This window comes from Eurosta solidaginis, chromosome 3, assembly GCF_040869045.1.
Source record: "Eurosta solidaginis isolate ZX-2024a chromosome 3, ASM4086904v1, whole genome shotgun sequence".
Classification (NCBI taxonomy): domain Eukaryota; kingdom Metazoa; phylum Arthropoda; class Insecta; order Diptera; family Tephritidae; genus Eurosta; species Eurosta solidaginis.
Window position 1 is genome coordinate 86135142 of NC_090321.1, and position 15588 is coordinate 86150729.

Sequence of the window (15588 nt, forward strand, 5' to 3'; positions counted from 1 at the left end):
TTATTAACCAATAGTAAAATCTTATTTTTAAAAAAGTTTTTTTTTCTCTAATTTTATTTTTTACTTTTTAATTCGTTTTATTAACAAGTAATACAAGCTTGTTCTTAGAAACCCTTTTTTCTTAAATTTAATTTAAATATGAATTTTTTAAATTTTTAGTAGGGTAAAATATTGTTTAAATTAGTTATGTAATCTTTACTTAGTTATTTGTAACGTTTCTCATCCTATCCATTTCTTTTAATGCATCAACATTACAAGGTTTCTTCGAAGTCAACTTTGAACAGTCAAGTTCTTCTATTCGAGTGTTAACTAACTTAAAATCATATTTTATTGTGACTTTGCCTATGTCGCGTTCAGTTTACAACTACTCATTGCAGATCTCTGCTCTGTTCCATCGCTTAAAATCTGTAAAACAAAATCAAGTGCGCAGAAAAGTATGCGACATTTAGCGATAACAGCCTAACTTTTACGTTTGTTGTATACACAAACAAAGCGAAGTTACCTGCGTTCTTGAGGACTTAGGCTTTTATTCCCTTGTGAATACAAATCTTTACCGATAACTCTGTTATCGATTAATTTATCGAATTATCGCAAAGTAATATTGCATTGTCATCGGAGTTACACATGTGTGCAAAATTTCAGCTCAATCGGACACCGGGAAGTGTATAAAATTTAACTTGCAAGATTTTATTACAGACAACAGCCAAGTGAAAGTAAATAAAAGCTTATAAAAATGGATATTGTTCATAGACATATGTACATTTACATAGAGATTTCAGATATTAATTAATGTTGTCAGGCAGAACGACTTAATTCCTTCTGGTGGGCAAGACAGCTTTGATATGTAGAAATTAAACAATTAAACCGATGCTTGCCGACCATTCATGGGATGGTATGAACCTTCTATGTCTTAGAGTAGTGTACCGCTTTTGACTGGTCAAGTGCCAGGAGCACCGTCCTGTGATGGGGTGTTTGGGGATTTAGTCCGTAATTTATATGGGTGTTTATTGTGTTTAGCGCGGTGGTAGTGCTACATGGTCAAACATTATAGTTTATTTTTTAATCTTAGCAAAGTTTACTGCTGATTTTTATACTCAGTTGAGCAGAGCTCACAGAGTATATTAACTTTGATTGCATAACGGTTGGTTGTACAGGTATAAAGGAATCGAGATAGATATAGACTTCCATATATCAAAATCATCAGAATCGAAAAAAAATTCGATTGTGCCATGTCCGTCCGTCCGTCCGTCTGTCCGTTAACACGATAACTTGAGTAAATTTTGAGGTATCTTGATGAAATTTGGTACGTGGGTTCCTGGGCACTCATCTCAGATCGCTATTTAAAATGAACGATATCGGACAATAACCACGCCCACTTTTTCGATATCGAAAATTTCGAAAAATCGGAAAAGTGCGATAATTCATTACCAAATACGCATTAAGCGATAAAACTTGGTAGGTGAGTTGAGCTTATGACGCAGAATAGAAAACTAGTAAAATTTTGGACAATGGGCGTGGCACCGCCCACTTTTAAATGAAGGTAATTTAGAAGTTTTGCAAGCTGTAATTTGGAAGTCGTTGAAGATATCATGATGAAATTTGGCAGGAACGTTACTCTTATTACTTTATGTCTGCTTAATAAAAATTAGCAAAAGCGAAGAACGACCACGCCCACTTTTTAAAAAATTTTTTTTTTAAATTCAAATTTTAAAAGAAACGTTAATATCTTTACAGCATATAAGTAAATTATGCCAACATTCAACTCCAGTAATGATATGGTGCAACAAAATACAAAAATAAAAGAAAATTTCAAAATGGGCGTGGCTCCGCCTTTTTTCATTTAATTTGTCTAGGATCCTTTTAATGCCATAAGTCGAACAAAAATTAACCAATCCTTGTGAAATTTGGTAGAGGCTTAGCCCCTAGGACGGTAACTGTTTTCTGTGAAAAAGGGCGAAATCGGTTGAAGCCACGCCCAGTTTTTATACACAGTCGACCGTCTGTCCTTCCGCTCGGCCGTTAACACGATAACTTGAGCAAAAATCGATATATCTTTACTAAACTCAGTTCACGTACTTATCTGAACTCACTTTGTATTGGTGTAAAAAATGGCTGAAATCCAACTATGACCACGCCCGCTTTTTCGATATCGAAAATTACGAAAACTGAAAAAAAATGCCATAATTATATACCAAATACGAAAAAAGGAATGAAACATGGTAATTGTAATGGTCTATTGACGCAAAATATAACTTTAGAAAAAAACTTGGTAAAATGGGTGTGACACCTACCATATTAAGTAGAAGAAAATGAAAAAGTTTTGCAGGGCGAAATCAAAAGCCCTTGAAATCTTGGAAGGAATACTGTACGTGGTATTACATATATAAATAAATTAGCGGTACTCGACAGATGATGTTCTGGATCACCCTGGTCCACATTTTGGTAGATATCTCGAAAACGCCTTCACATATACAACTAAGGGCCACTCCCTTTTAAAATCCTCATTAATACCTTTAATTTGATACCCATATCGTACAAACACATTCTAGAGTCACCCCTGGTCCACGTTTATGGCGATAACTCGAAAAGGCGTCGACATATAGAACTAAGGCCCACTCCTTTTTAAAATACTCATTAACACCTTTCATTTGATACCAATATCGTACAAACAAATTCTAGAGTCACCCCTGGTCCACCTTCATGTCGATATCTCGAAAAGGCGTCCACTTATAGAACTAAGGCCCACACCCTTTTAAAATACTCATTAACACCTTTCATTTGATACCCATATCGTACAAACAAATTCTAGAGTCACCCCTGGTCCACCTTTATGGCGATATCTCGAAAAGGCGGCCACCTATAGAACTAAAGCCCACTCCCTTTTAAAATACTCATTAACACCTTTCATTTGATACCCATATTGTACAAACAAATTCTGGAGTCACCCCTGGTCTACCTTTATGGAGATATTTCGAAAAGGCGTCCACCTATAGAACTAAGACCCACGCCCTTTTAAAATACTCATTAACACCTTTCGTTTGATACCCATATCGTACAAACAAATTCTAGAGTCACCCCTGGTCCACCTTTATGGCGATATCTCGAAAAGGCGTCCACCTATAGAACTAAGACCCACACCCTTTTAAAATACTCATTAGCACCTTTCATTTGATACCCATATTGTACAAACGCAATCTAGAGTCACCCCTGGTCCACGTTTATGGCGATATCCCGAAAAGGCGTCCACCCATAGAACTTAGGCCCACGCTCTTTTAAAATACTCATTGATACCTTTTATTTGATACCCATATCGTAAAAAATAAATTCTAGAGTCACCTCTGGACAACCTTTATGGCGATATCTCGAAAAGACGTCCACCTATAGAACTTAGGCCCACTCCCTTTTAAAATTATCATTAACACATTTCATTTGATACCCATATCGTACAAACAAATTCTCGAGTCAGGCGTGGTCCACCTTTATGGCGATATCCCTAAATGGCGTCTATCTATAGATCTTTGGCCCACTTCCTCTTAAAATACTCTTTAATACCTTCCATTTGATACACATGTCATACAAACACATTCCAGGGTTACCCTAGGTTCCTTTTACAACATGGTGATTTCCCTTACTTTGTCTCCACAGCTCCCAACTGAGTATGTAATGTTCGGTTACACCCGAACTTAGCCTTCCTTACTTGTTTATACTACTTTTAAAACTACTAAATAGTTTTAAGAAATTTCTAAGATATTTTTTAATATATTTGGGGTTAAATTTTGGTCAAGGAGTTTGAAAAATGGAATTTTTCTAGACTAAAATTTAAACCAAAATGTTTTATTTCAAAACCAGTCATATGAGCACGTTTCGTTTTAAAATTTGCGAGGTCTGCATGTGAAACCAAAAAAAGTTTTGTCGTATATGTAGGCCGAAAACTTTTAGGATGTAAACCAAAATTTTCAACCGTGTATGCATTTTGCAGAAGCCATGCTGATTGGTCGCTAAGCGAATATTCGCACTCAAATGAAGGAGCAGGACGGTTTCCAATGCCTCTGCTACTGGCGAAAGTAGTGATATTGGGCGATATGACTCACCTTCCTTAACTGGTTTCCCAGGTTTTAGTAGTGGAATAATATTTGCCATTTTCCATGCGTACTACAATCGCGAGAGCTCCCAGTGTTTGGATTCATTATATTACTTGCATTCTAAATAAACCCTACAATAATGAATACACACATATGTATGATGTAGTAGAACTAATTTTGGCATATCGGTCCAAGTGTTCAGCGGGAAATCGCAAAAAGTAAATAATATTTTCTCCTCAAATATGGTTGTGTGGATTTACTCATCACTGCCGGAAGCTAGTCGCTGCTAAAAAAGAAAGTTTAAACTTGTTAATGGATATCAGCCTGTTTTAAAAGCAAGCCCGCCTTTTTTATAGTGCTGGATCCAATAGGCATAAGCCGTCGCCTATCTGACTCATATATTAATCTGCTTGTCTTCCTCACCCCTTTATCGTCAAGAACCCAAGCTAAAGGGACGGTGTGAATAAGCTATTAAGGACCAGTGTGGATCACATCTTATAATAAAATATAGCATTTAAAGTAAGTTCGCGTTGATTGTCTTTCAGTACAGCGATGTTCCCATTGAAGTATCTGTGACCTAGGTTTACCTGAAAGATGTTCGTAAATCGTTCCAGTTACATACGCAAACATATTGGTTGTGTCTTCCTTCAGTGCAGCGTCTTTGAGCCAACAGTATACCATGCACATGCTTGGTACTAGTGGAAACTCCCAACTTTAGAGCTTCCTAAACCCAATGGTCAATCCGACCTACCCGAGAGGAATCCAGTTACAAATATGTATGTATAATACACATATTTAGCGGGCGAGGTCCTGGCGACTCCAACTTCTTCGGTGTGGGATGGCCCAAAAGGTTCAATGTGGTCATAATAAATCGTTCCCGAGATGGTCCGGCTGGTACCATTAATAGGCTTCAATTCCAAGACTTGCCTGCGAGTCGTCGCCATGCCCTTACGCCTTGGAAAGCTTTGGATATGGTGTTGTCAACTTCTTTCCTCCATAAGAGATTTGTGTAAAATGCAACTCGTACTTTATTTCGGACGAAGTCTCTAACTGTCCCCTTCACAGAGCGATTGCCATCGTAGGTTCCCGTTTTTTGCATTTAGAGGCGCGTAAAACTTTTCGAAAAGCTGTCCCGGAATCGAAATTGCTGACTCTACACTAAGTTTCTGTGAGAAAAATGGAACCTATTCTGAAATAGTAGAGTCTACAAAAGTGTTTCCTATATTCGAAACTGTCTATCCGATTAACTATAGCATACTATATATATAATCTTGTTGGACTGGTTACATCGCAGAATTATTTTGCCAGATTGCTTGATCTTTAAATAATATTGCATGGACTGTCTTTGAACTTCCCGCTTGCAATAGTTCACATAGCACTAGGCTCTAGTGGGAAGTAAACCAATTTGTTTTCTTTACCGATACCCATAAAATTGTAGAAATTTGTGTGACTGGAGGTAAATGTGACCAAAACAATGTATGCTTAGCAAATGTTGAGGGACCCCTTTTGGTGTGGCATTTATTTTTCCCTCAACTTATTGAACGGACTTCAGAACTTCTAGCATGTGAATTGCTTTTAGCACTCAGTAATTGTCATTTAAGAGCGTAAATATTTGTTCAGATTAACTTTAATCAACCTTAATTTAATTGTAAGTACAGTGGATGTTTGAAGTTAATTGTACATTTTTCTTTTCATGTAGTACAGGATTACTTTTACTTTTCGAAAGATTAATGTTTATTTCCATAAATAATTTTTGTATTCTTTTCTTGCACAGGTCAATTCGATATACCATCAAAAAATAGTTTAAAATCGGAGAAACTGATTCATAACTAAAAATGCCAGCGGAAACTAAAACTGCCACCGCTGGAACTGAGGCGGACACGCCTACAAAGTATAAAAAAGCGAATACGAGCGGAAAAGCTGGTTTGGCGCGTATCACTCTGCTCGACGGATCTCTGCTTGATGTCACCATCGATGTGAGTTTACAAATAACTTAATGGTGAGAATAACTTTCATTTATAACTAAACATTTGATTTCAGCGTAAAGCAAAAGGCCGCGATCTGCTCAACACCATTTGCGCTGGTCTTAATATCGTGGAAAAAGACTACTTTGGCCTCACTTATGAAACGCCTACAGATCCACGTACCTGGTTGGACTTGGATAAGCCAGTTTCAAAGTTTTTCCGAAGCGATCCGTGGGTGCTACAATTTGCTGTAAAATTTTATCCACCAGAACCATCACAATTGCAGGAGGACATTACGCGTTATCAGCTCTGTCTGCAAGTGCGTAATGACATACTTGAAGGCCGTTTGCCGTGTACTTTTGTGACACATGCGCTACTCGGCTCGTACCTGGTACAATCGGAGATGGGTGACTATGATCCGAAAGAGATGCCCGATCGCCGTTATTTGAAGGACTTTAAAATAGCACCAAATCAAACACCGGAGTTGCAAGATAAAGTGATGGATTTGCACAAGACACACAAGTTCGTATTACTCTGCTATTTATTTTGATAGTTGACAAGCAAACAAAAAACACTGTGTACTATTTCTAGGGGTCAAGCACCAGCTGAGGCTGAATTGCATTACTTAGAAAATGCTAAGAAGCTGGCGATGTATGGCGTTGATTTGCATCCAGCAAAAGATTCGGAGGGTATTGATATTATGCTGGGTGTTTGCTCATCGGGATTGCTAGTTTACCGTGACAAGTGAGTTTATCATATATATACATATGTACATATGTTGAAAAATACATTGATTTATGTTTGAATTAAATTTTTGTTTCTCTTAGATTACGTATCAATCGTTTTGCATGGCCGAAGATTCTTAAGATTTCTTATAAACGTCATCACTTTTACATCAAAATTCGACCGGGTGAATTTGAGCAGTATGAATCGACTATTGGTTTTAAATTGGCAAGCCATCAAGCTGCTAAGAAATTGTGGAAGTCGTGTGTAGAACATCATACATTCTTCCGCTTAATGACTCCAGAGCCACCAAATAAGTCATCTTTGTTCCCACGTTTCGGCTCGAAATATAGATATTCTGGGCGTACTTTATATGAAAGCAAGCGGAATCCTATCGATCGTACAGCACCAAAGTTCGATCGCAGTTTGTCAGGGAGACGTTTGACATCAAGAAGCATGGATGGTAAGATTCCTAGTGAATATATTTCTTATGTTTGAGTGTACTAGCTATACGCTCCTAATAGATCTTTTGGTAACTTTTTGATTATTTAAGTAATCCCTCATTTTATTTAAAATCATAATTTAAAACTTTGGACTATTTTATGCTTCTAAAATTTTTGATTTTAAAGTTCTCTAACATAAAATAAATGTAAGGCGCGATAACCTCCGAAGAGATCTAAGGCCGGGCTTCTCTTCCAATTTGCGTCGTGCTCCTCTTGATTTTCCCTACAAATTGGCCGGACGGGACCTACATGTTTTATGCCGACTCGAACGGCATCTGTAAGGCAGATGAGTTTTCACTGAGATATTTTCGTGGCAGAAATACACCCGGGGCGCTTGCTAAATACTACCGAGGGGCGACACCGCTTAGAAAAATTGTCTTCTAATTGAAAAACCTTATTTCTAAAATTTTGATGTTGCTTTGCCCGGGGTGCGAACCCAGGGCATGTGGTGTGGCAGGCGGAGCACGCTACCATCACACCACGGTGGCCGCCACCAATTTCACTAGCATAAGCCTTAAAAAAGGCCAGCAGCAATACCCCGTTGAAACTTTTATCACACCTAAACATGTTTCTCCTTTCTCTCCTAACTACTGGGACAACACATCCCAGAAAAAGTGTCAATCGTCAAAGCTGTCTATACTTGAAAAGCAGGTTGTTAAGTTATGCTGTTAAGGTAGAATTTGGAATTTGTTTTTATTGTCAATGAGCTATATAGTCACAATCTGATATTATTCCCCTCTTAATGGGACCTTTTAACCCAATATGAAGTTATATGTAAAAATTTGCTTACGTGGCCTTGTATTTAAATTTTTTATGTTTAGGAAACTATCTAGTGTTGTATTCGTTGTAAAATCATAAGTCGTATACTGTTGTAGGTTTGTCACTAGTACTTTGAAAGAAACATAGCACAAAAACATGGGCCTTGAACACTACAATTGGTCTTATTGGGACATAACATCCCATCAAAAAACCTTATTGGCATTATATATAAACACCAGGATAACTGTTGGATATCAAACTTTCAATTATGCCAAACATCTAATATTTTAGCCTTATTTAGGTATTTTCTGGCGAAATTTCAAAAACCCAATCAGCTTTAGAAAAAACTTCGTGCCGAAATTTCTTAACACGCCATTTGCGGATCTCATTACCTTTAATCTGAGCTCTTTTGTACTATTTTCCTCGTATAAAGACTTTGGTAGTAGATACCTAGTTTTAATGAACTAGATCGTATAAGAAGTTATAAAAAGACGGCCCTCAAATTTTAGGTTAAAAAAACATATATAACATCGCCACCAAACTTAAGGCGTATGTTGAGAAAATATCCGAAAAATTTTATATTTTAGAGCTGAAAGTTTTTTTGTAATTAACATTGTTTTGGCCTTGAGAAGTTCTAAATTTTTTAATACCCTTTTGAGCTCTGAAGTACTTAACTTCCATATAGAGATGGAACGATACCATGAAAGTATCGATACCTGTACTTGCAAGCAGCATCGAAAAGAATTATCGATACATACAAAGTATCGGACCGAAAGTATCGATTCTCATTTATATCGGTACTTTTTTGCAGTAAATAATTTACAACAGGAGTGACTGCTAAACATGTCCAAAAATACCGGAACATCTTTTAAAAGACGCGTTTGGCCTTTGTATCAATAACCCGAAGGCTGAAATCAAAAATTTTACTTCTGTCAAAAGATATTTGTGAAAATCTGTGGAAAGTTGTAATGTGGTTATTGTATTTTGCATGCTCTTATTGAACACACAGGCCGGGTTTACATGGACCTATCCCCCCTTGCTTCGCTTTGATGATTTGATAGCAACATAGGCTGATATAATAATAACGCTTCGCCTGACAGCTGAGTTCAATGTATGGCCGCACGTATCTCTTGCTACATAAAGTTTTCGAAATCTAAAGCGTAAAAATATATTCCTTACTTATGCTCTGTCAAAGCGTCAAAACGAAGCAACGCGGCAAATATGTAAATCCGGAATTACATAAACTCAAAGCGAAGTAAGAGGCTGTACATTGAACTCATTTGTCAGGCGTAGCTACGCAGCAATAGGGTGAGCCGAAAATTAGCTTTTTCTGAATTTTTATTAATACCAAAAATATTTTTTTTTGTAAAAAAAAAATATTTTTTCGGAAAACAAATACAACAAGTAGGGGTGTCTAAATACGGCTGTAACCGAACATTATATACTCAGCGTGAGCTTCAATTGTATAGTTAATTTAAAAAAATGTCTCTCAATTTCCTCTTACAATAAAACTTGGTAAGTGAAATATCATTGATACAATACTATTTTTCGATAAGATATAGCTTATTATTCTAGACTACGACCCCCTTAAACTTCTTTTATATAAAAAAAGGCGTGTTTTTTAACCGATCCCGTCCATTTTTACTAGAAATATTTCCTGCTATAAGGAAAATATGTGTACCCAATCTTATCACGATCCAGAAATTTTTCTTGGAATTATGGCTCCCGAAACAAAATTGCTTAGTCATAAAAGGGGTGGTGCCACGCCCATTTGTAAACATTTTAGTTCTTTCCTATTTCTTGTTATAATTCCACTTGGGTAAAGAAATACAATTTATATAAAGCACTTTTTGCAAAGATATAGCTTTTTTGTTAGTCCACGACCACTTTAAAAATTTTATATAAAAGTGGGCCTGGTCCTTAATCGATTTCGTTAATTTTTCTTCGAAGCATTCCCAATAGTAAAGGCAAGCTCTCTTCTGATTTTTGTTATAAGAGGTTTGGTTGCTTTTGATTTATGATTAATATTATTTGTAAAATTGATTTTGCCACAAGTGGGCGGTGCCACGCCCATTTTAAAATTTTTTTTCAAATTTTTCTCAAGAGTCTCAATATCAGTCCACACGTCAAATTTCAACATTTTAGGTGTATTATTTACTAAATAATCAGGTTTTATGTATTTTCCGAAATGTTATATATATAAAAAGTGGGCGTGGTTATCATCCGATTTCGCTCATTTTCAATACCAATCTATTATGGATAGATAAGCCGGTAAACCGAATTTGGTGATGATATCTCAATATTTGCGCAAGTTATCGTGTTAACGGATGGACAGACAGACTGACGGACGGATTTGGACTGATGATTTTTATATATGGAAGTCTATATATGTCTTGATTCCTTTATAACTGTACTGCCAACCGTTATATTTCTAAAGTTAGCAAAAGTGCAAAGCACGCTGAGTATAAAAATGGTGTAGATATCTTAGGCTCGCCAAAGTTCATTAAAACTAGAAGTTATTTAAAATTTTTGTTTTCCAACTTGTTTTGCTTGGAAATTAAGTTTTCTACCCCCACAAGATAAGCTTACAGCGTCCTTTTCAACTTTTTATGTGGTATCCAGTCCAGTCTAGTGTGTATGTATGTAAATATTTCAATTTTAGGCCACGCCAATATGGTAGTCAGTTGACTTAATTCCATTTGAGAAAGGACCTTCTCATGCTAGTTTGCTTATTCGTCGTCTCATGATCTTTGTGCTACGACCTATAGTAAAGGCCTTAAACTCGTTGATAGTGATTTCCACGTGGTCACGTTGAATTGGCCGGACCGTTCTCCTGATTCCTAGGTGTGCTTTTATTAACCGCGAAGCTCCATGATGTCAAATGAGATACTTGTTTGCAGAGGTTTACATACTGCTGCCAGAGTTGGGCATTATTCGAATAAATTTTTATTCAGATAACTGTTAGCTTTGCTCGTTACTTACGAATACTGGGTAAATTTATTTATTTCGATAAAATTTACTTGAGTTACGAGTACAAGTGTTCACACTCGAAATACTTCGTATCACCAATGTCAACGAAAGTTGGTTGAAATGTTGTTAATGTAGGAAGCATTAACTGTGAACTGGTTGCTATGAAAAGGGTTCTCGAAATTTGGCCCTTTTCGATAAATATTCGGAGCAACAAGTTTCTGTTCGATTTGTTTAGCGTTGCTCGAAATAAAGCCCATTTATTCCTCTACAAAATCTATAGGGGCTTTGTGGGGTTCTTGTGGATATTGTGGATATTGTAGATATCAAGTCTTAAAGTGAGAACTCTGGCCTTGGAAGGGTAACTAGCGCCCTGGATTAGAAAATATTACTATTGCTGTTAGGCCTCGATGCACTGCGACCATTATTTATATCCATCGTGCATGACACTTCAGCCTATTACTATATGTGAAGGCTTTTAAAGCATTGAAATAGCTATTGTTGCTTTTATAGCAGTGCTTTGCCCCATCCAACAGGAGCGACCACTCACAAATTGCCATCAACATCCTCTCACGGGAGTCCAAAGAAACTTGAAGTTTCAACAGGGGTGTGAAAGAGAAAAGTGTGCTAGAGGCGTTGTTTTCACATTGTAACTGAAAAGATGTTTGGTGTCATGTGGGGACACGTAACATGCAGGACATAAATTATGTATGTCGGGGCTTAATCTGGAGAGGTAAGAGTTTAACCTGTTCCAGTATCCAGATCGAAGTTCAGCTAGTGTTTAGGGTATTTGAAGTTAAGCACGGGGTTCACCGGGCGATTCCTGGCATAGATGTCCGGCGCCTTTTGTTAGATTTATATGAGAACCCTTTTGTGTTCTTTTTTTATAATTAAGTACTTCATCTACCTTTTGATTCCATATTACGAGGGGATTAAGAGTTACGCCACCTAGATGGGAGAGTCTCTGCCTTGCCAGAGCAATGCATTCGCTGAGAATGTGAATCAACGTTTCATCCTCCAGCTCCCAAAAGCGACAGATTTGTGTATCGAATAAATTCATTTGCTTAGGTGATTTCATATACTAAAGTGTTCTGTTTAAGTAGTGTGAAAGTTCCTCTCTGATTAAATTAAGGAGGCTGATATGAAATGGCTGATAATTTCATTGCTGGGAGTAATTTAGCTTGTATTTGCCCTGGGCGTTCAATCCAGTGCAAACCGAACTGCTTTGTATCCCACTTACTTATGGGCAGCCTAGAGTGTGCCCTTGTGAGAAAACAAGAGTGCTGCTATGTCACCCTGCATGACTAGGTAGTCTGCCTCTTCGTTACAGTCATGTCCGTGATACCCGGGCACCCCCGGAGTTAGAGACTAAGTTTCCGCAGTACTTATCTTATGTGGAAAGGGCACCTAGTACTCAATTCAAGCACCATTTCAGGCGACTCTTAGCTTCTAAGGTTATGACTTATTTATCGTTTTTAGTAAGATTTGATATCCGCATTTTATCGAAGCTTACTGTAGCCTTACTTGGGCTCACTTTAGGCATAACTTTAACAGAAACTTTAGCAGTAAATTAATAATACTAAATTTTTTAGCTCTCGCGATGGCCGAAAAGGAGAAAGATGCTCAGAAACGTCACACCATGGGACATCCACCAGAGCACATTCCTGATTTTGACTCACCGCGTAGTCGCAGTCCATTTAAGAAGGATAAAAAAGAGAAGGTAAATTTTGCGATCTGCTCTTACAATTCTCTCATTAGGAGAGCGATTTCCTGTGAAATTTTTTTTCTAAAAACAAGTTGTTTACTTTGTTTTTCTCCAATTTAACTGAACATTATTATTTTCCTTCCTTTTTCTTCGTTTTTTTTTTTTACTTTCTGTAATTAATAACTCACAAAAACTAATCGATTCACGAACAACAATAAAACATGACCGAAAATCAATCACAACGTACATTTTGATGTTATAAAATATTACACTGTGTAACGAATTACTAAAAAATATCGCACTTCTACGACACTTAACAACTGAAAACATCAATTCTCTTACGTATCTATGTAAACTTTCATCAAAAATACCAAATACTAACTCAAATAAAAATGTGCTGCAAAAATATAAATCTTATATAATTAAACAAAAAAAAAAAAATTTTGCGCAAATGCCTCTCCCTTTTATTGTTGTAAAAATTAACAAATAAAACTGGCAAAATTGTTCAATTTTAACAATGAATTTTCATGAATTTCATAAACATATTAACATTACTAAAAATTTAAAATATGACTAACAAAAAAACATTGCACATAACACATAAACAACATACAACAAAAACAAAAACAAAATTTATTTGCTTCCAATATAACCCAAAATCGTAGTTAAAACGTGAATCGAGCACTGGTACAGCTTCCGCCTCTTCGCAGAGTTCCCTTGAAGGTGATTATTCGACCCATACCGGTGCTGATGTGGCAGCCGGCGAATCTGTCTCGGCCGTCGCTTATCTTGGCAAAGATCAGGTTAATTTCTTCTTCAAACAGCCTTTTTTTATAATTCTATATATTTATTATAAAAATATTTAATTGAGATCTCAGTTTTTAATTATGAGATTTACGTACGTTATAGAATATAAGTATTTATATTTTAATTTACTTAATTATTTATCTTATTTATTCGTTATATATTCTGCGATATAAGCTTTAAGTGTTTTTATTTTCGTCCTAAAATGCACATCAAAATTATAGTGTGGCTTTAGTATTGTCTTGGCACAAATCATTCACCGAAAAAAATGATGCAAGTAAAATCAACAAATCAGGTTTATTGTTCTTGAATTGACAGATTCTCAATCAATCTAACTGATTTTTCTGTTAAAGTTTCATTGGTAATTTCAACGGCGAACAACTGTCTGTATCAGGTAATTTTACACAGGAGCTTACGCTCATGGCGCTAACTACTTTGTTCTTATGACCATGGTGCCACAAATGTCTTTTCCATATCAATAGCCACTGTTATTCTGAAGTTGATGGAAATTTGTTATTTTAACAACTTAAATTTTTGTTCTAAGACCAAGTTTACACCTACCCTAATCTTAAATAAATCCACAATAGATAATCTAGGTGTTCACATATGTCCCATCCCTAGGAACTGGTTTAGTAGCTGTTAATTTTCACGCTTTTCTTTCATTTCGTGCTTCGATTTTGTTGAAAGAGCAAAACTGCGTGCCTTGATCTTGCCTCGTTACTCGTTAATCGACGACTAAACTACTGCCACTACGATGATTTCACTCTTCCCAACACTACCACAGTTTCAAGTTTTAAGACCACTGGTTTATACTTCGTGCAGGTTTTACTAAAAGAGTCCATCCAATAAATGAGCTTAGGTGGCCAATTTTGGCATGCAATATTCGCTTAAAACTTTCGAAATAATAATAAATTAAAACCGACATATTTGGCTTTAGAAGCCATTCATATCAATACATACGTGGCATAAGCAAATTTTCAAAAGACCATATTTATATTTGGCTGGTCCATGAGGACCTCACATAGACTGAATGAGTTTATAGGGTTACTAGAAGTTTTCTCAACGAACAAACCTAAAAATCCTATCAGAAACCCGGTCCTATGTTATAAAATAACTCTGTCCTCTTGGCGAATGATAGAAGATTTCTAGGACCTGTGCTACTTGCTTCTAGCACAAGACGTGCTCGATCCTCCTCTACCCGCACTTCCTTCATCTGGTATCGATAACTCGGAAAGGGTTTAATTAAAAAGCACGTGACATCAGAAGGCAGTGTTAAGTTAGAACACCCATCAAGAGCATACAATTCCCTCTTTTCAATAAGGTTACAAGGTCTCGACATGATCTCGACACTTAGCAGCCTACGCTTGGTTCCACGCCTTCCCCGCTAGGTCGATCATTATGCAGCTCTCGCCTTCTTTTAATATCGTCCAATCTGATGGAAACGTCTACGTAACAAGCTTCGATCGATGCGCCATATTTAGCTAGCGTATCCGCTTTTTTATTTCCATCTATTCCCATATGCCCGATAAAGATGTGTATTTCCTCTAATGAGATTCTTTCCAGGGATTGCTTACCCCCTAACACACTTTTAAATGTTGTGCTATGAGAGATTATAGCCTTAAAAGCTGATTGGGTATAAATGTAAAATGTGTTTCTACTGCTTTAGTCACGGCTACTACTTCCGCCTGAAAAGCACTACAGTGATGTGGCAGCTTGCAGGATTTTTTTATTTCCGGATCTGTGCAATATACCGCAGACCCTGCTCCTTCCATTACTTTTGAACCATCGGTATACACATATATCGTCTCGTCTGCCATTTAAGCGCCCTTGCGCCAGATAGTGAGCTAGGTAGTCTGTCTGTCCAATATTTGATGACGCTATACTACTATGAGCGCGCCCAAACTACCGCGAGGCATTCAGTCTCGTTGCAATTGTTAACGCTATGTGTTTCGCCAGCATTAGGCGATTTCTTTTACCTTTAAAGATGAAACTTGTTCAAATTTTAACTCACGATTTTACGCTTGCCATAACAAATTTGTTATTCACAAACTCAGTTTCCACATCGCTAACGTGGTGATAAT

At 36.8% G+C, this 15588-nt stretch overlaps 1 protein-coding gene across 7 annotated transcripts in view; it reads left to right on the top strand.

Annotated features, from left to right (window-relative positions):
• cora (coracle) overlaps positions 1-15588 on the top strand; it is a 223843-nt gene that overhangs the window by 182026 nt on the left and 26229 nt on the right. For 6 of the 7 annotated variants that reach the window (XM_067772633.1, XM_067772636.1, XM_067772638.1 and 3 more), the window contains 6 exons: positions 5857-6058; positions 6123-6568; positions 6638-6790; positions 6874-7232; positions 12591-12718; positions 13369-13506. In XM_067772633.1, coding sequence (XP_067628734.1) covers positions 5918-6058; positions 6123-6568; positions 6638-6790; positions 6874-7232; positions 12591-12718; positions 13369-13506 — 1365 coding nt within the window. In that variant the 5' untranslated portion in view covers positions 5857-5917. The remainder of the gene's footprint in view (positions 1-5856; positions 6059-6122; positions 6569-6637; positions 6791-6873; positions 7233-12590; positions 12719-13368; positions 13507-15588) is intronic. The other variant, XM_067772637.1, reaches the window with a different exon arrangement.